This window comes from Mobula hypostoma, chromosome 6 (genome assembly GCF_963921235.1).
Source record: "Mobula hypostoma chromosome 6, sMobHyp1.1, whole genome shotgun sequence".
NCBI lineage: Eukaryota > Metazoa > Chordata > Chondrichthyes > Myliobatiformes > Myliobatidae > Mobula > Mobula hypostoma.
This window is the reverse complement of record NC_086102.1, coordinates 177,887,857-177,910,915: the sequence shown is the minus strand read 5'-3', so window position 1 is coordinate 177,910,915 and position 23,059 is coordinate 177,887,857. Positions and strand designations below refer to the sequence as shown.

At 41.5% G+C, this 23,059-nt stretch overlaps 1 protein-coding gene across 2 annotated transcripts in view; it reads left to right on the top strand.

Annotated features, from left to right (window-relative positions):
* LOC134348636 (dipeptidyl peptidase 4-like) overlaps positions 1–23,059 on the top strand; it is a 189,494-nt gene that overhangs the window by 109,524 nt on the left and 56,911 nt on the right. For both annotated transcript variants that reach the window (XM_063052331.1, XM_063052332.1), the window contains 10 exons: positions 73–125; positions 213–285; positions 5,000–5,120; positions 12,625–12,779; positions 14,150–14,244; positions 17,099–17,225; positions 17,324–17,368; positions 18,515–18,616; positions 18,703–18,773; positions 21,283–21,336. In XM_063052331.1, coding sequence (XP_062908401.1) covers positions 73–125; positions 213–285; positions 5,000–5,120; positions 12,625–12,779; positions 14,150–14,244; positions 17,099–17,225; positions 17,324–17,368; positions 18,515–18,616; positions 18,703–18,773; positions 21,283–21,336 — 896 coding nt within the window. The remainder of the gene's footprint in view (positions 1–72; positions 126–212; positions 286–4,999; positions 5,121–12,624; positions 12,780–14,149; positions 14,245–17,098; positions 17,226–17,323; positions 17,369–18,514; positions 18,617–18,702; positions 18,774–21,282; positions 21,337–23,059) is intronic.

Genomic DNA, 23,059 nt, shown 5'->3' with positions numbered 1-23,059 from the left:
TTGATATATCAGACAAAGTTCCTATCTACAAATTGTTGTATATATTAATGACCTTTGTAAATTACTTCACAGCTATGGAGACATTCCTATTTTGCTTCGTATTCTGTTTATGATGTGGAGAAAAGGTTAGTGAAACCTTTGAAAAAATTTACTTTTAGTACTTTACGTTGAAAGTAATATTAATACTCTTACTATATTCTTTTCATCCTTAGGGATTTTGTGAAGAATGCAAACTTGAACATCAAAATACAGAACATATTGTGGGCTCCTGTGGGACACAAATTAGTAAGTTGTATTGATTAAAATGTATTTTTGGTTGGGGTGAGTTGTTCTCTGATGTGGCAGTCCATTTACAAACGTCTTGTCACCATATGAGGAGACATCGTCAGTGCACTGTTGACTTGTAGTGTGTCCTCCAAGTGCTTGGCCTTTATATGCTTATCAATCAACTAATTGGTCGTCATTACAGAAAGTCAATTGTGATGTAGGGAGGGGATTTTGTCACTGATTGGATGCATGGCAAACTCTGTGTATTATGATCTGGAATATTGTCCACATTGGCTTACAGATAGACCAAGCATTCAGGATACACATCACAAATGAATAGAGTGCTGAGTCCATAAGACCATAAGACCATAAGACAAAGGAGCAGAAGTCGGCCATTTGGCCCATCGAGTCTGCTCTGCCATTTTATCATGAGCTGATCCATTCTCCCATTTAGTCCCACTCCCCTGCCTTCTCACCATAACCTTTGATGCCCTGGCTACTCAGATACCTATCAATCTCTGCCTTAAATACACCCAATGACTTGGCCTCCACTGCTGCCCGTGGCAACAAATTCCATAGATCCATCACACTCTGGCTAAAAAAATTTCTTCGCATCTCTGTTCTGAATGGGCGCCCTTCAATCCTTAAGTCATGCCCTCTCGTACTAGACTCCCCCATCATGGGAAACAACTTTGCCACATCCACTCTGTCCATGCCTTTCAACATTCAAAATATTTCTATGAGGTCTCCCCTCATTCTTCTAAACTCCAAGGAATACAGTCCAAGAGCGGACAAACGTTCCTCATATGTTAACCCTCTCATTCCCAGAATCATTCTAGTGAATCTTCTCTGTACCTTCTCCAACGTCAGCACATCCTTTCTTAAATAAGGAGACCAAAACTGCCCACAGTACTCTAAGTGAGGTCTTACCAGCACCTTATAGAGCCACAACATCACATCCCTGCTCCTATACTCTATTCCTCTAGAAATGAATGCCAACGTTGCATTCGCCTTCTTCACCACCGACTCAACCTGGAGGTTAACCTTAAGGTTCTCCTGCACGAGGACTCCCAAGTCCCGTTGCATCTCAGAACTTTGAATTCTCTCCCTATTTAAATAATAGTCTGCCCGTTTATTTCTTCTGCCAGAAAGTGCATAACCATACACTTTCCAACATTGTATTTCATTTGCCACTTCTCTGCCCATTCTTCCAATCTATCCAAGTCCCTTTGCACACTCTCTGTTTCCTCAGCACTACCGGCCCCTCCACCTATCTTTGTATCATCAGCAAACTTAGCCACAAAGCCATCTATTCCATAATCCAAATCATTGATGTACAACGTAAAAAGAAGCGGCCCCAACACGGACCCCTGTCGAACGCCACTGGTAATCGGCAGCCAACCAGAATAGGATCCCTTTATTCCCACTCTCCGTTTCCTGCCAATCAGCCAACACCCTATCCATGTATGTAACTTTCCCGTCATTCCATGGGCTCTTATCTTGTTAAGTAGTCTCATGTGTGGCACCTTGTCAAAGGCCTTCTGAAAATCCAAATATACAACATCCACTGCATCTCCCTTGTCTAGCCTACTTGTAATTTCCTCAAAAAATTGTAATGGGTTTGTCAGGCAGGATTTTCCTTTAAGGAAACCATGCTGAGTTCTGCCTATCTTGTCATATGCCTCCAGATACTCTGTAACCTCATCTTTGACAATCGACTCCAACAACTTTCCAATCACCGATGTCAAGCTAACAGGTCTATAATTTCGTTTTTGCTTCCTTGCCCCCTTCTTAAATAGCAGAGTGATATTTGCAATCTTCCAGTCCTCCAGAACCATGCCAGAATCTATCGACTTTTGAAAGATCATCGCTAATGCCTCCGCAATCTCCACAGCTACTTCCTTCAGAACACAAGGGTGCATTCCATCTGGTCCAGGAGATTTATCTACCTTTAGATGTCACACTGGGGGGGCATTGGGAGCAAGGGTGGACCCAAATGCAAGACACATCTTGTGAGGTTAAGTAAATTGAGTTTATTGTTTGATACCAGGAGAGCAAAGCAGAAGCAGGAATAGCAAACTGGACAAGGACTCAGGACTATGACTAGGCTGGGACAAGGGTCTGGGCTTGGATTCGGAATAGGATCCCAGAACTAGAGGTGACATGAAGAGGCTACGGTATGGACTCCGAGCCAGGGACTGGGCAAGGACCCAGTACCTGGGTCTTGCCTCGGGCTCAGACCCCAGAACCAGGCATGGACATGACGTGGGCTAAGGAGAGGAGGAACAAGGGAAAACAGAACCTCGGTCTCGGGAGAGCAGGTAAACGGAACCATGGACACATACACAGAACACAGAGTTGGGACCCCTCCTTGGGTACGGGACATAGGGCCGGGACTCAGTACCCCTCCGTAGGGCAACAGCAAGACGGCCTGACTTACCCCATGGAGGCGAGGACAAGACAAGACAAAACACGACCCCCCGCAGGGCAACGGCAAGACAGCCAGACTTACCCCATGGAGGCGAGGACAAGACAAGACAAGACATGACCCCCCGCGGGGCAACGGCAAGACGGCCAGACTTACCCCACGGAGGCGCGGACAAGACAAGACAAGACATGACCCCCTGCAGGGCAACGGCAAGATGGCCTGACTTACCCCATGGAGGTGAGGAGAAGACAAGACCAACACGAAAGAACACCAGACAGCACCTATCTATCTCCGACAATAGAACTAGACCGAAGTGCAGGCGAGAGCTGCAGACGAGGGCTAGAGGCGAGAGGGGCAGAGAAGGGATTCAGACAGGGGGGTAGGATAGGAATCACAGACCGCCAGGGCCAGGACTTGACTTGGAGCCTCTGGGTAGTGGCGAGCTCTTGACTCAGCCCGGGAACAGTAGACAGCGGTTCTTGATTCCCTCCGGTGGGTTAACTGACGGACCCACCTCGGTGAGGAAACTTTGCAGGCTCGCTTTGGCGAGGTAACTTGACAGGGTTGCTCCGGTGAGGAAAGGCGAATTACTGACACTCGCTTCAGGCGGAAAATAGGCTTGCTCCGGCCAGATGACATTGGCACGCCGTGCCTTTGGTGACTTTGCAGACGCTCTCTCCCCGAACGGCTGAAAGCCGTAGACTATAAACTATCGGTTCAGTCGTGAGTAAATTGCCTCCAATCACCAAACACAGGACACAGGAAAACAGGGAACCAAAGGGAAAGAGGGAGTCAACAGTCCGGATCGTAACATAAACAAAGTAAATTTAAAGGGACCCCGATCCGGACCATGACGTTAGACTATTCAGCTTCCTGAGTACTTTCTCTGTCGTAATTGTGACTGCGCACACTTCTCTTCCCTGCCACCCTTGAGTGTCCGGTATACTACTGATGTCTTCCTCAGTGAAGACTGATGCAAAATACTCGTTTAGTTCCTCTGCCATCTCCTTATCTCCCATTACAATTTCTCCAGCATCATTTTGTATTGGTCCTATATCTACTCTCACCTGTCTTTTACTCTTTATATACTTGAAAAAGCTTTTAGTATCCTCTTTGATATTATTTGCTTGCTTCCTTTTATAGTTCCTCTTTTCCCTCTTAATGACCTTCTTAGTTTCCTTTTGTAAGCTTTTAAAAACTTCCCAATCCTCTGTCTTCCCACAAATTTTTGCCTACTTGTATGCCCTCTCCTTTTCTTTAACTTTGGCTTTGACTTCTCTTGTCAGCCATGGTTGCATCCTTTCTCCATTCAAAATTTCTTCTCTTTTGGAATATACCTGTCTTGCACATTCCTCACTTCTCACATAAACTCCAGCCACTGCTGCTCTTCCGTCTTTCCCGCCAGTGTCTCTTTCCAGTTAACTTTGGCCAGTTCCTCTCTCATGCCACTGTAATTTCCTTTACTTCACTGAAATACCGACACATCGGATTTTGGCTTCTCTTTTTCAAATTTCACAGTGAACTCAATCATGTTATGATCACTGTCTCCTAAGGGTTCCTTCACCTCAATCTCTCTAATCACCTCCGGTTCATTACACAATACCCAGTCCAGTACAGCCGATCCCCTAGTGGGCTCAACAACAAGCTGTTCTAAAAAGCCATCTCGCAGACATTCTGCAAATTCTCTCTCTTGAGGTGCAGTGCCGACCTGATTTTCCCAATCCACTCGCATGTTAAAATCCCCCACAATTATCATAACACTGCCCTTCTGACAAGCCTTTTCTATTTCCTGTTGTAATTTGTAGTCCACATCACTGCAGCTGTTTGGAGGCCTGTATATAACTGCCATCAGTGTCCTTTTACCCCTGCAATTTCTTAGCTCAATGCATAAAGAATCTTCTCGTATGATGAAGAAACATTTGCAAAAGGATTGCCAAGATCGGAGAAACATCTATCACCCGAGCAACACATGTTCTGAGTTACTTCCAAACTGTATTTTCCCCTCATCTGATTATGTATACTTCTAATATTATTTAAAATTGATTATAAATAATTTTGCATAAATGGAATGCAAACCGATGTTTATTATGTTAACGTGTGAAACATGGACCATTTTATAATAACATTTTAAAAAATCTAGTAAATTAATTAATTGCAAGTTTCCACCAAGTTCACAATTTTGGCATTTTAGATGGATTTTCAAACTAGTTGGTGGAATTATTTTGCATTTACATATTACTTATTTCTAAAATGTTGCTGGTATTTCCATGCTGCATTTTAATATAAATCTCTTCCTCTCTTTAGGCCTATGTTTGGAACAACAACATTTTTCTTAAAATTAAGCCTGAAGCCATTGCTATGAACTTAACAACCAATGGAAAGGAATATGACATTTTGAATGGGATACCTGACTGGGTTTACGAGGGTAAATTAACAGTTATTTTTATTTTATTTAATTAAGTAATGGGTCCAATATGTTGTGACCCATATATTCCACTAGATCAGGGAGGGGTTCCCAACCTTTTTTATGCCATGGACCCCTACCATTAACTGAGGGGTCCATGTACCCCAGGTTAGGGACCCCTGCACTAGATGTTGATCTGCCTGAGTCTTCTGTTTTGCTGCCTGCTAAACTTTCTAATCCATCCACACGATTTTATATATGGGTCTTTACTTCTAACCCTAGATATTTTATTCTTCCTGATCTTCCTTGGTTTGCTGTCATTACTGTTCCTTTTGACACCTGATCCTTCGTCCCCACCTCACTACTCCATGGCTGAACCAACAAATTGGTTCTATCTGTCCTGCCCAACAACTACTGAGCCTTTTAATTAGGCTACTGTACTTACAAGTAGGGAAGCAGATTCTATTATCGTAAAATTCAGCAGGACTTGAGGGAAACCCAGGCTCAAAACATGAAAATTCAACCCCCTCAGTTTCTACCGGTCTTACCCATGTTCCCTTTATGAAATGTGACTTTCATGAGCTATACCATGTAGCATCATATCCATTCTCAACAACCTTGAATTAATACATTCCCATTGGGTTAATAACCAATGATTAGGAATATGATTATTCTATTTGATATAAATTCATCAAAATCATACTGATATTTTATCCTTGTACATGAATTGTAATATCTTTTTGTAAAATAGGCAACTCAACTGTATACTGTTTTACAAAGATCACACCTACGCACTTTCTCCAATTTGATTTCCTTGTAAATGTTATTGTTTTGTATATTTATTGAGATACAGCACAGGACAGGCCTTGCCAGCCCTCCAAGCCACACCACCCAGCAATCCCCCAATTTTACCCTGGCCTAATCATGGGGCAATTTACAATGATCAATTAAGATACCAACTGGTACGTCTTTGGACTGTGGGAGGAAACCCACGCGGTCACGGGGAGAACGTACAAACTCCTTACAGGCAGCAGCGGGAATTGAACCTGGGTCATTGGTACTGTGAAGTGTTGTGCTAACCACCACACTACCGTGTCAAAGTTTTATAAAATTGATAAAATCATTCAAAACCAAAGGCCACACTATTCCTCAGAGGAAAAATGGCTTTGAATTTGCACATGGAGTTTCTCTTAGGTTGAGGAAAGATGTTCCTATTGAAATCTGTTGAGATTAATGTGCTAAGAAATATTTTGGAGAAAAAAATCACTGTTCTAAATCATGTTCACATTCTTTATTACTTTTATTGTAATTTTCCTGTAAATATTCTACTTAAGATTGTTCCCGACATATAGTTTTGTTACATAGAGCAAACTGAATAACTCTTGGCCAATTTGTACACTAGTTTCAAAGCCTCAGTGATAGGTATTCCCCTTCCCCACTCTGATTCCAGCTCTCATGCATGCCAGGTCTTCACCATCCCCTCTGACCTTCTCCTCTCTGTGGCAAAGCATTCCGTCCTCAGAAAAGGCCTCACCTTTGTCCCCCTGCGCCCACACCTCGGTGATTCTATTCCCGCCTTAACACTGCCACAGTTTCCATGCCTACTCCTTTGGCAAGGACTCTCCAGCCCGCACCACTGGCACCTTCTCCCATCTTCACCCTCCTCCTCTTCCTGAGCACCCTGCTCTGGTCTTCTGCCTGTGCTCTGGATCTTTTCATTGCCAACTGTTGACAAGACATCAACTGTCTCAACTTCACCACTCCTCTCTCCAATTCCAACCTCACTCCTTCCGAGCGCACTGCTCTCCACTCTCTCTGCACTAATCCTAACCTCGCCATCAAACCCACTGATAAGGGGAGTTCTTTAAGTAGTCTGGTGGACTGACCTCTACCTTGCTGAGGCCAGGTGACAACTCTCAGATACCACCTCTTATTTACCCCGTGGACAGGATCCCACTAAAGAACACCAGGCCATAGTCTCCCACACCATCCTGACCTTATTAACTCTGGGGATCTCCCATCCACTGCCACCAACCTCATAATTCCTGCACTCCACACCTCTGACTTCTACCTCCTACCCAGGACCCACAAGGCTGCCTGTCCAGGTAGACCCATTGTGTCTGCTTATTCCTGCCCTACTGAACTCATATCTGCATACCTCAACTCAGTTTTATCTGCCCTGGTTCAGTCCCTTTCTAATTGCATCCATGACACTTAACATGCTCTTGATCCTTTCAATGATTTCAAGTTCCATGGCCACAATTAACCTTAATTTCACTATGGACATCCAGTCCCTATACACCTCCATCCCCTATCAGGAAGGCTTCAAAGCTCTCCGTTTCTTTCGGGACACCAGCCCCAAACAGTTCTCCTCTATCAGCACTCTCCTCCATTTAGCAGAACTGGTCCTCACTCTTAATAATTTCTCCTTTGGCTCCTCCCACTTCATTCAAATAGAAGGAGTAGCCACGGGCACTTCCATGGGTCCCAGCTATGCCTGCCTTTTTGTCAGCTATGCAGAACAGTCTATGTCCCAAGCCTACACTGGTGTCACACCCCAACTTTTCCTATGCTACATCGATGACTGCATTGGTGCTGCTTCCTGTACCCATGCAGTTGACGTCATCAACTTTGCCTCCAACTTCCACCCTGCCATCGAACTTATCTCGTCCATTTCTGACATCTTTCTTGAGACATCTGTGGGGACAGCTAATCTACCGATATCTTTTATAAACCCACTGATTCTCACAACTACCTGGACTCTTCCACCCTGTTACTTGTAAAACTGCCATCCCCATCTCTCAATTCTTCCATCACCACTCCATCTGCTCTCAGGATGAGGCTTTTCATTCCAGAACTAGGAAATGTCCTCTTTCTTCAAAGAAATGGGTTTCCCTTCCTCCACCATCAACGCTGCTCTCAACCACACCTCTTCCATTTCGTGTATGTGTGCCCTCACCCCATCCTCCCGCCACCACACCAGGGATAGGGTTCCTCTCGACCTCATCTCGAACCCCACCAGCCTCCGTGTCCAGCACGTAATTCTCCGTAATGTCCACCACCTCCAACAGAATCCCACCACCAAGCACATATTTCCCTCCCCCCAACTTTCTCCATCCTGCAGGGATCACTCTCTACATGACTTCCTTGTCCATTTGTCCCTCCCCATCTTTCTCCCTCCTGGCACTTATCCTTGCAGGCAGAACAAATGCTTCACCTGCCCTTACACCTCCTCCCTCACTACCATTAGGGCCCCAAACAATCCTTCTGTTGAGGTGACACCTCACCTGTGAGTCTATTGGGGGCATCTACTGTATCTGGTTCTCCCAGTGTGGCCTTCTATATATCGGTGAAACATGATGTAAATTGGGAGACTGCTTTGCTGAGTACCTACACTCTGTCTGCCAGAAAAAGCGGCCTTTCTCCCAGCGGCCACCCATTTTAATTCTACTTCCCGTTCCCATGTCAGTCTATGGCCTCCATGTGGGACAAGAATCAGGGGAGTAGATTTAGGACAGAGATGAGGAGGAACTGCTTTTCCCAGAGAATGGTGAATCTGTGGAATTCTCTGTACAATGAAGCAGTGGAGGCCACCTCAGTAAATCTATTTAAGACAAGGTCGGATAGATTTTTGTATAGTAGGGTGATGGGGAAAAGGCAGATAAGTGGAGATGAGTCCATGGTCATATCAGCCATGATCTTATTGAATGGCAATCCCCATTCCTATTTCTCTCTCTCACCTTATCTCCTTACCAGCCCATCACCTCTCCTCTGGAGCTCCTTGTCCCTTTCTCCTATGCCCTTCTGACATCTATCAAATGTCCCATTCTCCAGCCCTTTATGTCTTTCACCAACTGACTTCCCAGCTCTTTACTTCACCCCCCCCCCCCGGTTTCACCTATGATCTACTACCTTGTACTTGTTGTTCCCCTCCCCCCACCTTCTTAGTCTGACTTTGTATCTTTTTTCTCCAGTCCTGATGAAGGGTCTCAGACCGAAATGTCGACTGGTTACTCTTCATCATTGATGCTGCCTGGCCTGCTGAGTTCCTCCAGCATTTTGTGTGTGTTGCTTGAATTTCAAGCATCTGCCGATTTTCTCTTGTTTATGATAGTTATTCCTTAATTTATGAAAGGAATGCATTCTGGGAAACATTCTATAAAACAAAATTTCACAAATCATAAAGGGATATGAAAAGTGTCACGGATATCTTGGTGCCATATCCATCTGTGCAGAAGGTGCCAAAATGGTTCAAATGGTTCCGTTTAATATCAGAGAACTTATACAATATACAACCTGAAATTCTTACTCTTTGCAGACATCCACAAAACAGAAGAAAAATTCGAAAGAATGAAAGACAGGAAAACGTAGAATTCCAAAGAGCCCAAAATGATCATCAAAGCAAAAAATAGGTTTTTAATTCAGACATGTATCCCAACAGTGTATGAGTACAGTAACATTATGTAAATTGAACCTTCATAAAATATTGTGCAAAAGTCTTGGACACATATATATAGCTAAGGTGCCTAAGGCTTTTCCACAGTTCTGTAGTAATTTTACATATTGCACTGCATTACTGCCACAAAAAATATTAATTTCATGACACGAGTGATAAGCTATCAGATTCTGATATACGTCTCCATTGTGGGCTAAGAGTAGGAAGGGGGCAGGGAGAGGGGAATCATAGTTAGGGAAAGGGGGAGGGAGGTGGATGTGTCAGAAAGACATTTGGTAATGATCAATAAGACAATGCTTTGGAATCAAATAACCTTGATTGGTGTCTCAGGGCTGTAAGTTATCGGCACCCACACCACTCCCCCGCCCCCGGCACCCTTTCTCTGCCTCCTGTCCCCCCCCCACCCCCGTGGCACTCCACCCTCGCTATTTCCAACATTCTTTGCTCCTGCCAGATTTACAAATTCCCTCTTTGCTCCACGTTGAGAAATAGAGCATTGTGCAAAAGCCCTAGGTACCCTGGCTATATATGTATGTGGCTGTGACTTTTGCAGAGACTGTATATTCAGGCATGCACGTAATAGTGTTCTTTTTGTTTTAATTAATTCTCAGTACATCAGTAATTAAATAATGCGGGTAACGGCATTGCAGTACACTTTCGAAAAGCTTAAGGATGTTCTAAGTGTTGGGAATAGAGTTAACATTTCATAGAACGTAGAAGAGTACAGCACAGGAACAGGCCATTTAGCCCTCAAGTTTGTGCCGAACCAGCTAAAAATCAAATCAAAGGCAGCCCAACACTAATCCTTCCTACCTACACCATGTCCACATCCCTCAATCCTCCTTGTATCCATGTGCCGACACAAACATTTCTTAAAACCCTCTAATGTATTTGCATCTACTGCTGTACCAGGCAGCGCATTCCAGGCATCAACTGAGTAAAAAACTTACCCCTCACATCCCCTTTCAATGCATGCCCTCTGGTATTAGACATTTCAACCCCGGGAAACATACTCTCTGTTCATAATGCCTCTCATAATCTTATAAATCTCTATCAGATCTTCCCTCAGCTTCCAGTGTTCTAGAGAAAACAACCCAAGTTTACCCAGCCTCTCATCATACCACACCAGGCAACATCCCGGTAAACCCCCTCTGATCCCTGTTATTCTTTCCACACAAACTGCCTGATCTGTTGAGTACTTTAGCATCCCAGCTTTTCATCCTTTCACTTCTGATTTTTAACAATTACAGTCTTTTTCTTTCAATTGTTTGATTTCAGGCAATATGGTCTGGGCTTGTAAGAGTCTAAGTAGTTTGGCAGTCCAAACCTGAAAATAACTGCCAGTGTTTGTTTTGTTGTATGACTGTCTTTAAACTTCTTTCAACTTTCAGTCAGTCATCTAGATTGTTTGCAATATTCAACTTTTGTTGCTGTCTGATCAAACGACACTCACTGGCCACTTTTTTTTATATAGACCTGCACGCCTGCTTGTTAATACAAATATCTAATCAGACAATCATGTGGGAGTAACTCAATGCATAAAAGCATGCAGACATGGTCAAGAGATTCAGTCACAGACAAGAGAACATCTGCAAATGCTGGAAATCCAAGCAACATCACACAAAATGCTGGGGGAACTCAGCAGGCCAGGCGGTATCTGTGGAAAAGGGCCTCGGCCCGAAACATCGACTGTCCCCTTTTTCATAGATGCTGCCTGGCCCTCTGAGTTCCTCCAGCATTTTGTGTGTGCTGTCAAGAGATTCAGTGGTTGTCCAGACCAAACGTCAGAATGGGGAAGATATGTGATCTAACTTCCTTTGACTGTGGAATAATTGGTGGTGCCAGACAGGGTGGTTTGAGTATCTCAGAAACTGCTGATCTCTTGAGATTTTTCCACACAATAATCTCTAGAGCTTACAGAGAATCATATGAAAGAAAAAAAAATCCAGTGAGTGGCAGTTCATGGGTGAAAATGACTTGTTAACGAGAGAGGTCAGAAAAATGGCCAGGTTGGTTCAAGTTGACAGGAAGGCAGCAGTAACTCAAATAATCAGGCGTTGCAACAAGTAATGTACAGAAGAACATCTATGAACGTACAACATTCATGGCAAAAAAGTGGCAGATGGAGTAGTGTTTGGATGGTGTATGATAGTAAAAGTAACAATAGTGCAGACTATTCTATAAATGGGGAGAAAATTCGAGCATTACAGGTGCAGAAGGACTTAGGAGTCCTTGTGCAAGACTCCCAGAAGACTAATTCACAGTTTGAGTCCGTGGAAAAGAAGGCAAATGCAATGTTGGCATTTATTTCAAGGGAAATAGAATATCAAAAGAAAGAGATAATACTGAGCCTTTATAAGACAGTTGTCAGGCTGCACTTGGACTATTGTGAACAGTTTTGGCCCGCTTATCTCAGAAAGGATGTATTGTCATTGGAGATAGTACAGAGGAGGTTCACGAGGATGATTCCCGGAAAGAAGGGGTTAACATATGAGGAGTATTTAGCAGCTTTGGGCCTGTATTCACTGGAATTTAGAAGGAAGTGTGGGGATCTCATTGAAACGTAGAGAAAGTTGAAAGGACTGGATAAGGTGGATGTGGAGAGGATGTTTCCTCTGGCGGGGGTCCAGAACTAGAGGGCACAGCAGTAAGGAGGATTTTTTTTTAGCCAGAGAGTAGCGAATCTGTGGAATACTCTGCCACAGACTGCAGCGGAGGCCAAGTCCTTGGGTATATTCAACGCGGAAGTTGATAAATTCCTGATTGATTGGGCATCAAGGGATATGGTGAAAAGGTAGGTATAAGGGGTTGGATGGGATCCGGGATCAGCCATGATGAAATGGCAGAGCAGACTCAATAGGCTGAATGGCCTAATTCTGCTTCCATGTCTTATGGTCTTATGGTTAACATGCTGAACCTTGAAGTGGATGGGCAACAGCAAAAGAAGACCACGCTGGGTTCCACTCCTGTACCTAGTGATGAGGTCACTGAGAGTATATGCTGCTATAGATCTTATTTAAATAGTGCTCGATATTATCAAACAAAATAATGTTTTTTCTCATCTTACAGAGGAAATGTTTTCTTCAAATAATGCTTTATGGTGGTCACCAAATGGAAGGTTTCTTGCTTATGCAGAATTCAATGACACAGCGACTGAAATGATAGAGTACCCGTTTTATGGCGATGGACAGTACCCGGAAACAGTGAAAATTCCATATCCTAAGGTACAATTCCTTTAAAAAGTTTCTTTTGAAAAGAAGTCTTTAAAAAATTTAGAGCCTTTTCTCTATGGTCCAAAGCAAAGATGGATACGATAATGCCAAAGGGCTCAGGTGATGAGGTCTAATGATGTCTACATTGTCCCTTACATAACCTCCAAGCACCTAAAACCTCTCCCCACTCCATCCCCATCTGAACATCCCAGCTGGACCATAAGACAGAGGAGCAGAATTGGGCCATTCAGCCCATCACATCTGCTCCAAACCCTTAACCAGATCCTGCTCATCTTGTTACATTCAAATTGTGAGTGTTTAGGTGCAGGGCACCATTCCCACCTCTCCCCCACACCACTCAACACCCCCACCAATCCTCACCGGTGGGGGGGGAGGGGCGGGGATGGAAGTTGTTGACAAACCTGGAAAAAGAGCAAAGATTCCTCTAGTATAGGGAAGTTTTTTTTCCAATGGCCTCCACTCAGTGTGGAACAGTTCACTATCAGCTAAGTCTTCCTTTTAGTCTTGGGTGTGCCTCACCCAAGGAAATGTTTGTTGTTAATTCACCCTAAGGTTTATCAAACAGTAGTGAAATGTTGTGTACACGAGTGCCTCCTTGGAGTGGCCTTTCAAGCTGTGGTGTCCCAGAGCTCTCAGAAATCCCTGAAGCACCCAAAATTTTCATGAATTACTGGATACAAATAATTAAACCCAGAGAGATAATATGCATGGGTATCACAGTTTCTCACTGGAAGGTATATGCATCCATTTCTCTCATTGAGTTCACTTTTGAGGGAAGATCTTACCCGTTGTTTCTCCATGAACTTGTGAATAAGACTCAGCATATCTGAATGCTTATCCACAGGCAAGCAGTGTTCCTTACTGCTGGATGTCCACCCCAAGCAGGGAACTCCTTCTCCTTAGCATCTGAAATAGCTTGCAAAGAAAAGATGGCTATAGATCAAGAGATGTGATCCATGGACCAGTGCTGCTGGGACACAAGCCAGGGACTGATCAGCCCTAGCTGGGCCACCTAGGCAAGAGTGTCTGATGTTAAAAGACCCAAACCACTCGATGACCCCAGGTTACATCACCGATAGTGTGTCCCAGTGCATCTCAGTATCTCAGTATCTATGACTAACAATTAAATTATAGACTTGTCCATCCACTCCAAAATCTAAATACTAAATAAAATGTATAACATCTTCATACTAATATAACTGTTCTACATTAGAGTATATCTGTGAAATATAACTGTGAAAAAGTAGTAACAATTACATTTCAGTACACTTTCTATGCAGGGAATGGTATTGGTAATGGAGGCTTGTGAAATATTGGGCTGCATTTGTTACCACAGAAATAATTTCTTTTCTTAAAATTAGGCTGGTTCTCACATTCCTTCTGTGAGGTTATTTGTTGCAGATACCGAATATCTTACGTCTGCAGAGATTTCAGCCCCAAACGAAATACTTTCAAGGTATACCTCTATTTTTTTGATTTCTCCATTGTTCTAGTGATATTTTCCCCAGTTATTTCCAATATGTCAAATTTGTCAAAGACCTGAATGGTAAATGTCAGCAAAAATTCAACAAAGTGCAGCCGACAAAATTATTTTTTTTCTTCATTCATTTGCCCGTGTAATTCACCTGCCAATAATGGAACAGGGACTCAAAATGACTTTCTTTCCTCTTCCTTGCTGAGACATCCTGTGTAAAAATAAGCATGATTAGCATATAACAACGCCATCCAACAACAAAGATGTTGACCGAGTAAATGTAGGCCAGCCAACATAACATTAACGTTGGGAATATTTCAAGAAACCATAATTTAGATAACATTCATGGTCATCTGGAAAGATTTGGATTAATTGAAAATCCATGGATTCAGAATTGGATCTATGGATCCATCCAGAGTAGGGTACGATAAGCTCAAAAGCTATTTGAGGTAAAACAGATTATATCAGTAAAAATAATGCTATGGATTTTACATTGAATTGTCAATAAGTGTTCAATAAGCTGATGCAGAGGAGATGTAGATGGTTGATGATATCAAATTGTATAGATCATACATTTGAAACTTCTGCTTGGAAAGTAGATCCCAATGTGCTGTTCCTGTTTCAGTACTTTGAGATTTAAAGTTGATTTATCCCGTGCCAGTTAGGAAATTCCCTGCTGTCAGTCACCTTTGTAACCCCAATGTGATTTCTGCATCAACGATATCTGTGAACTGATGTTATTCCCTGTGCAGGAAAAAAAAACTTTTGAAAAAAAACATGGAAAACTCAACCTACATTTTCCTGCATCTTCCATCATTGGGCACCCTCAGGGAAACATGACTTGAAAAGCACACTGCAGAGGAGTAAAATACTTAGTTCAAGCCTCTAGGCGTTATCCACCTTGCAACATCCCAATGATTCTCTCAATAACACTCCAAATATCTTGCTCACCTTCCCAAATGTGTCCCTACTTGATCCTATAATTGAATTGAATTGACTTTATTACTTCAATCCTTCATATTCTTGAGGAGTAAAAATCTTTATGTTACATCTCCATCTAAATGTGCAATGTGCAATTTATAGTAATTTATAATAAATATTATGTACAATAGGATAGTCACTATAACATAGAAATACAGTTGCGTCAGCATGAATTAAGCAGTCTGATGGCCTGGTGGAAGAAGCTGTCCCGGAGCCTGTTGGTCCTGGCTTTTATGCTGCAGTACCATTTCCTGGATGGTAACAGTTGAAACAGTTTGTGGTTGGGGTGACTCGGGTCCCCAGTGATCCTTGGGGCCCCTTTTACACACCTGTCTTTGTAAATGTCTTGAATAGAGGGAAGTTCACATCTACAGATGTTGCTACCTTTGTCGCTACTACATTCCCACATCAAGGCTCTACTCCCAATTACATCTGCACGAATATGCCAGCCAAGTCTCCCCAAACCTTGTCCCAAGTATCAGCCAAATATTTTCTACCAGATCACAAGAAGTAAACCCAGTCCCTTTTCCAACATCTTCCTGATCACAAGCAGCAATATCCCAGCATCTTTTCCTCCACTCCCACCTTACTAATGCAAGGGATATTGCTGATGCAAATTGCTACATTGATGTCAGGCACACATATAACTGACCATGCAAACTCTGACCCCTGGGTGCAGGACCAGGTTGTCCACTTAGGGAATCAGGAAGTGTGCAATTGTCAATAATTACTAGCTGAAACCTTGCTGTTCCGTTACACCAATGTCTTTCTGATGCTCCCATTAGGTCAGGGTTTCTCAACCATCGACCCTTACCATTAAGCCAATGGGTCATGGACCCCAGGTTAGGAACCCCTGGTCTGCATTAAGGTCACAAAAAATCACCAGGCAGGGTATAAAACCAATAACATTTTTGTAGTTGCTTTCAATTTCCAGATGGATTAAAATCAGTTCTTAAAAAAAAATTCACATCTTGTCCATTCCGAAGGAGGATACTTCCATTATATTGAAGATAATACGTCACCCTCTCCTCTCTCAACACACAAACATACACACATTAAAACATAAAATTATTTTACAAAATGTGCAGATGAAAATAAAACTGAGGGGCTTTACTTTTTATGGCTAACAAAAGTAGGTCAATTCTATTAGAAAAAAACGTGAGGATTTCTAATAGGAGACTTAAAAAACAGCACTGAGAAATTTGGGGAATTTGAGAAAATCTCAATTTATACTAAATATAGCTGTCAGAACAATGCTATACCAAATTCTCAGTGAACCATATCAACTTGTAACCTCCTAATATTCTATAGGTGAGGTTCTCATCTTCTGAGTTAATTCCTTCATGACTTTGCCCCTCCGTAGCGGGACAGTCTCTCTTTATATCCTCCCCATGTTATTTTGTTCATAGAACCTAGTACAATGTACGTCTTCTTCCGTAACAAGTGCCTACTGATAGTTCATACCTAAATCCAAATCTCCTCTACCTTTCTTTCCTTTATTTTTCCCCATTTCTCTATCTGTCATCAATTTGTTTAGTCAGCCATATTACACTCTTTTGAGTCAATATTTACCTAAATAACTGTGCTAAGCAAATAAATATTGGCTCTCAAAGTCCTGTAAGTGTACTATTTATGGAAGTGTGGATATCCTTAATCAATATTATTAAATTTAGCTCATAGAATCAACTTATGCAAATTTACAGATGATTTGTAAAGTCGACCGTAAAATACTATTATATAATAAAATAAAAAATATAAAAAATGTACTGACAGATAAGGTGAATCTTTCAATACTTAATAGTTGTATTTTAACATTTAAGTCAGAATATTTTCAGTTTTCAATTTACATTTTTAGTTACTATCTAGTCTCTGTAACCTGGGTAACTGAAGAGCGAATCTGTGTGCAGTGGATTAATCGAAGACAGAATCATTCCATTTTAACAATCTGTGATTTTAACACAGACCGTTGGACATGTTCAAAGGTGAGGTTTCAACCAATATCCCTAAGATATCATAATTATTACCTATAATATGATTAATATCTTTCTATGCCCAGTTAATTTGAATATTTATTCTCTAGGATAAACAATTTCAGGAAAAAAGTACAACAGGATGGATTGGTGAAGTACGTATTATTGTTTAAATTACTTTATTTTTTCTGAAAATTAGTATAGTAAACATTGTGTACATACATCCTTTCCTATTCAACTTTACATTTGAGCCTCAAAGAGGACCACAACCTCGTCATGGTTTGGAGGCTTGTGTGCCTCAGTGACCTGGAGAGCTATGTTGGCTGGAGTCAGGGCCTTGTGCTTCGGCTCTTGGTAGGGTTACCTATACCAAAGAGGTCAAAGGGTAGAGGCCAGACTAACAGTGGTCCACTGGTCCTCTAGGTTCAGGGGTTCAGCTCAGGGCCAACAACATTCAATGGTTAAAAAAAAATTGTTACAAAACAGCAATTAAGAATCCTTCTATACAGATGGAGAGGGAGGAACTTCATTGCTGTCCTAAATGCCAGAGGCGTAATGGCAGTAAGTTATATTTGAGATCAGATAATCATATTGGAAGCTAGTACTGCATACTTCCATATTATGCAAGTTTGGTTCCAGACTTAACAAATCATTGCAAACAATTTAAGATACAGAATAAACAATTTCTCCTGAAATTTTAAAGAGAAAATTAACTAAATAAGTACAAAATTTGAAAGGAACAACAAATTTTATTCAGGGTTCATTCACATTGCAGCAAATCATGATACAGATAATTTTCTAGAAACACAATTCTCTCTGAACAAGGAAGTACACTCTGCTATGATTACACACTAATATCCCATCATTAAAATTAGCATCAGTGTTACATGTTTACATGGGCAGTTTGCATTATAAATGTGACCATACTGTAGAACTTTAAAAAATTGAAGCCAATGGAACTGACTTTCAGAGGCAGTAGGCAAATGGCTTATGAAGTTATTCAGTTTGAAGGCAACTAGAGGGTGGAAAATAAATGCAGCTATATTCAGAGCTTGAAGTATGAATAAAAAGATATCCAAAACACCCACTCACATGATTTTAACCAGGTCATGTTTTGTTTGGTAAACATACGACTGTGATAATTCTTGCTTCCATACACATTGCCGTCCCCCTGCAGTATCTCCCAGTGCCTTTGTAATTGATTTCATCATGGTCAATGTATTTTTCATTGTTTTACAACTTAAGTATAATTTATTGAATACCAACATTTCAGAATTCTAATTCTTCTGGATTGTTTGCAGTTTCAACCTTCAGATCCAACTTTTGCACCAGATAATATTACTTTCTACAAAATACTAAGTGACAGTAATGGATATAAACATATTTATGAAATACGAACACAGGTATAGTAAGCACCAGTATTTTTTTTTGTCTTTTTAAATATTTTCTAAACTGATGCAAATTTAAGTCCAATAATTATGTTTTAAAGGTAACCCCAAAACAACTTACCAAAGGAAACTGGGAAGTGACCAAAATACTAGCTCTGCTGGACAATACACTGTAAGTACATCGAAATTCTGACAAGACCATCTTTACAGAATTCTCAACACATTGTTCAGCCTTTGCACTGCAGTTCACAGCATTATCATCAGATGATTAAGCAGATTTGTCTACATACTATCTTTATTAATTCAGTAATTTTTCTGGCCTAAACTATTGAAGTTAGCTGGTAGTTTGAATTAACTGGAGGAAAATGTATTAGTTTAAAATTAAGTTAAATTTCTCCATTTATTGAGTTATTCTTTGCATATTAGCTTGATCATTGGTCAACCTATTCCTGTAACACTCTCTGGAATTGTATAGGACACCTTGAATATTTTCTCTTAAGTTTATCAGAGACAAGGCTTCAGTATCACTGCTGGAAATTCAGCCAATTTCTTAGTTCATATTTAAGTCATTATAACAATCTCAGCCTGACATGTAGTGATATTTCGCAGAAGAATAAGTCCTTTAAAGTTAACAGATTTCAGTGTTTTAAAGGTGATCAAAAACTTAGGATTTCAGAATCAGAATCAGGTTTAATATCGCTGGCACATGTCATAAAATTTGCTAACTTTGCAGCAGCAGTACAATACAATACTCGATAATATAGATAAAAGTTTATGTGTGTATATGGATGTGTGAGTGTATAGATAAATTAAATAAGTAGTGCAAAGCAGAAATAAGGAAGTAGTGAGGTAGTGTTCATGGGGGTCAATGTCCATTCAGAAAACAATTTTTAATCAGTGTTGCTGGATCTAAAAGTTTTTGTATACACGAATAATATACAGTGTTTAATATAGCACTGGACAACAATTTTTTTCAAAAGTGTTGCTTCCTCAGAATATTTTTTGGTTTATGATAGACCACTTGATGCTGAGTACAAATATAATTTTGGTCTATTTGTCTCAAGTAGGAATTTGGAGAAACAAGAAGTTAACTTTTAATAAATATAATGCATTTAATTGCTTTACGGTGCTGATGCTTGGCAATCGTTCAACTAAGCTAAAATACTTCATTGATGATTTCCATTTGTACTCAGTGTCTGAGGCGTCTTGCTTAAGTGTCCAACAATAATCAACCAGCATTAAAGTATTCCAGTTGCCCTGATACTGTTTCTCCATGACCGCAATGTTTTGGTGAAACCTTTCACCATGCTCTTCACTGACAGTGCCAGGATTTGTAGGGAAGAAGTCTAAGTGGGAAAGCAGAAAATAATCTTTGGTGACAAGTTACACTTCATGGATTTGTATGCTTGTATGGACGTCCCATTCCCATTCTGATATGTCCCACGTCCCATTCCCATTCTGATATGTCTATCCACGTCCCATTCCCATTCTAATATGTCTACCACGTCCCATTCCCATTCTGATATGTCTACCACGTCCCATTCCCATTCTGATATGTCCCACGTCCCATTCCCATTCTGATATGTCTATCCACGGCCTCCTCTACTGTAAAGATGAAGCCACACTCAGGTTGGAGGAGCAACACCTTATATTCCTGATGGCATGAACATTGACTTCTCAAACTTCCGCTAATCCCCCTCGTACCCCATCCGTTATTTATTTATATACACACATTATTTTTCTCTCTCCTTTTTCGCCCTCTGTCCCTCTCACTATACCCCTTGCTCGTCCTCTGGGCTTCCCCCCTCCCCCTTTTCTTTCTCCCTGGGCCTCCTGTCCCATGATCCTCTCATATCCCTTTTGCCTATCACCTGTCCAGCTCTTGGCTCCATCCCTCCCCCTTCTGTCTTCTCCTATCATTTCAGATCTCCCCTCCCCTTCCCACTTTCAAATCACTTACTAGCTCTTCCTTCAGTTAGTCCTGACGAAGGGTCTCGGCCTGAAACGTCGACTGTACCTCTTCCTATTGATGCTGCCTGACCTGCTGCGTTCACCAGCAACTTTGATGTGTGTTGCTTGAAATTCCAGCATCTGCCGAATTCCTCGTGTTTGAGTTTAAATGTATTTGGCTAAGGTGTATGTAAACTTCTGACTTCAATTGTACATGCATTGGAAAGATTTAGAAAGTTATTGTTATGTTTTGTAATTTCAAAACATTAAATTAATTCAAAGAAAACAGAGGAGTCTTGGTATGCAGGTTTAACTTTGTCCTTACTTTTAGCGAAGCGTGCACATATAACTTGGTAGCGTGATGATGTATATAATTAATGTAGTTTTACATATAATCCATAATTAATGATTGAAACGAACAAGTATGCTTAATGAAATATATGTAGACACACACACACACACACACACACACACACACACACACACACACACACACACACCCTCCCCCAGATTACTCAAATATTATCGAAATATTAAATACACAACAGTTATGGGCCAAGCGCGTGTAAGTGTGACTAGCCTGGTTGGGAATGGACTAGTTGAGACAGAGAGCCTGTGTCTGTGCTGTATGAGTCTACAAAATTATCTTCAGAATGAATATATAATTTTCTAATTATAAATATTTTATTTCTCATTGTTTACTATTCCTTATACCTCTGCATACATTACAGATACTACATTAGCAATGAATATGAGCAGTATCCAGGAAGAAGAAACATTTATAAGTAAGTAATAAAAACGACTGTATCTGGTGTTGTGTGGGTTATTATCCCGCCCATTGCGATACTTGCATTTATTTCCATCTAATCAATTTTATAACACTCCTTATAAATGAGCTAAAATCTAACATAAATATATAGTTACACCAGAAGGGGTTTACGATTATGTAGTTTAACTAAAGTTCCCAATAAAATTGTACACAGAAAATAAATGTGTAAACAAAAATTGCATTCAATATTCATCTATTCTTGTAGTTATGCACATTGTACAATGTGGGCAGCTTACTTAATTTCACTATTGGTGCACTTCAGACTACACTATGAAAATGTAAAGGTTTTCTTTTTACCTCCAACTCTGGGACAACTAGATAATTGACAATGAAAAAAGCAGTGAGTTTTGAGATGAAGGCTAACATCTTTTCATGATTGTCCTTGTTCCTCAGAATTTCAAAATTTCAAGATTCAGGGTTATTTATCATGTGTACTTTGAATCATACAGTAAAATGCGCCACTTGCATTAACAGCCAACACACCGGAGGGTGTGCTGGGGGCAGCCCACCAGCATTGCCACACATTTCAGTGCCAACATAGCTCAGCAGAATAGCAGAGAACACAACAAGCAACAAAACAACAACAGCAAAACAGGCAATATGTGCAAAGTGCCAAAGGAACTCAGCAGATCAGACAGCATTTATGGAAAAGAGTATAGCTGACATTTTGGGCTGAGGCACTTCAGCAGGACTGGAGAAAAAAAGATGTGGAGTCAGAATTAGAAGGGAGGGGAGGAAACAAGCTCTGTTCCTTCCTCCCATCCACAAACATAAACAGACCTTTAATGGAGACAGACGTGAAAGCACAGAGGAACATCTGGAGAAATTTCTGAAACGCCAGTTCACTGCCACTGTTACTGGGCGATCGAGAATCTTCTGGAGGGAAGGCCTCAAAATCCCTGGCTTTGCCTGCTGCTGGCGACCGAGGCTGAGGTCGAATCGTTCGGACAGAGATGGTGCTTGGTACTCAGTGTCGGAGAGCCGATCGGAGGCTCGAAGTTTTCGGACGACTCAGAGTCGGACTGTTGTCGGGCATGGCAGGGAGAGTTTTCTTCCTTCTCCCGTCTGCGTGAGATGTGGGACTTTCGAGAGCCTTTTTACTGTGCCATGGCCTGTTCTTCATCAAGTTATGGTATTGTTGCAGTGTTGTAACTATATGTTATAATTATGTGGTTTTTGTTAGTTTTTCAGTCTTGGTCTGTCCTGTGTTTCTGTGATACCACACCGGAGGAATATTGCATCATTTCTTAATGCATGCATTACTAAATGACAATAAAAGAGGACTGCGTGTCCTCATAATCTAATCTAATCTAATCTAATCCCAGGGCAGACCTCCAGCCTCCCACCGCAAGTCTCCAGTAGACTTTTACTCAGGCCTGCGAACACTGAGCTTCAACCTCCCCAGTAGATTTGCATTGGTTTGCAGTCAATATTCCTCAATTTTGGAATTCCAATTTGACCCCCCAGGTTTCGATACTTGGCATTGATCCCAGACACGCCGATCACTGAGCACCAGGCTCGGGACTTGCTGATAACGAGACCCCAAACACTGAACTCTGGTCTCACTGATCTATGAACCCAGGGGTGGGGTCATCGGAATTCATTCCTTCTGTTTGGAAGGAACCCTATTAATACAGCAAAACTAAAATGAACAGGGAAATTAAGTCACTGGAATTGGA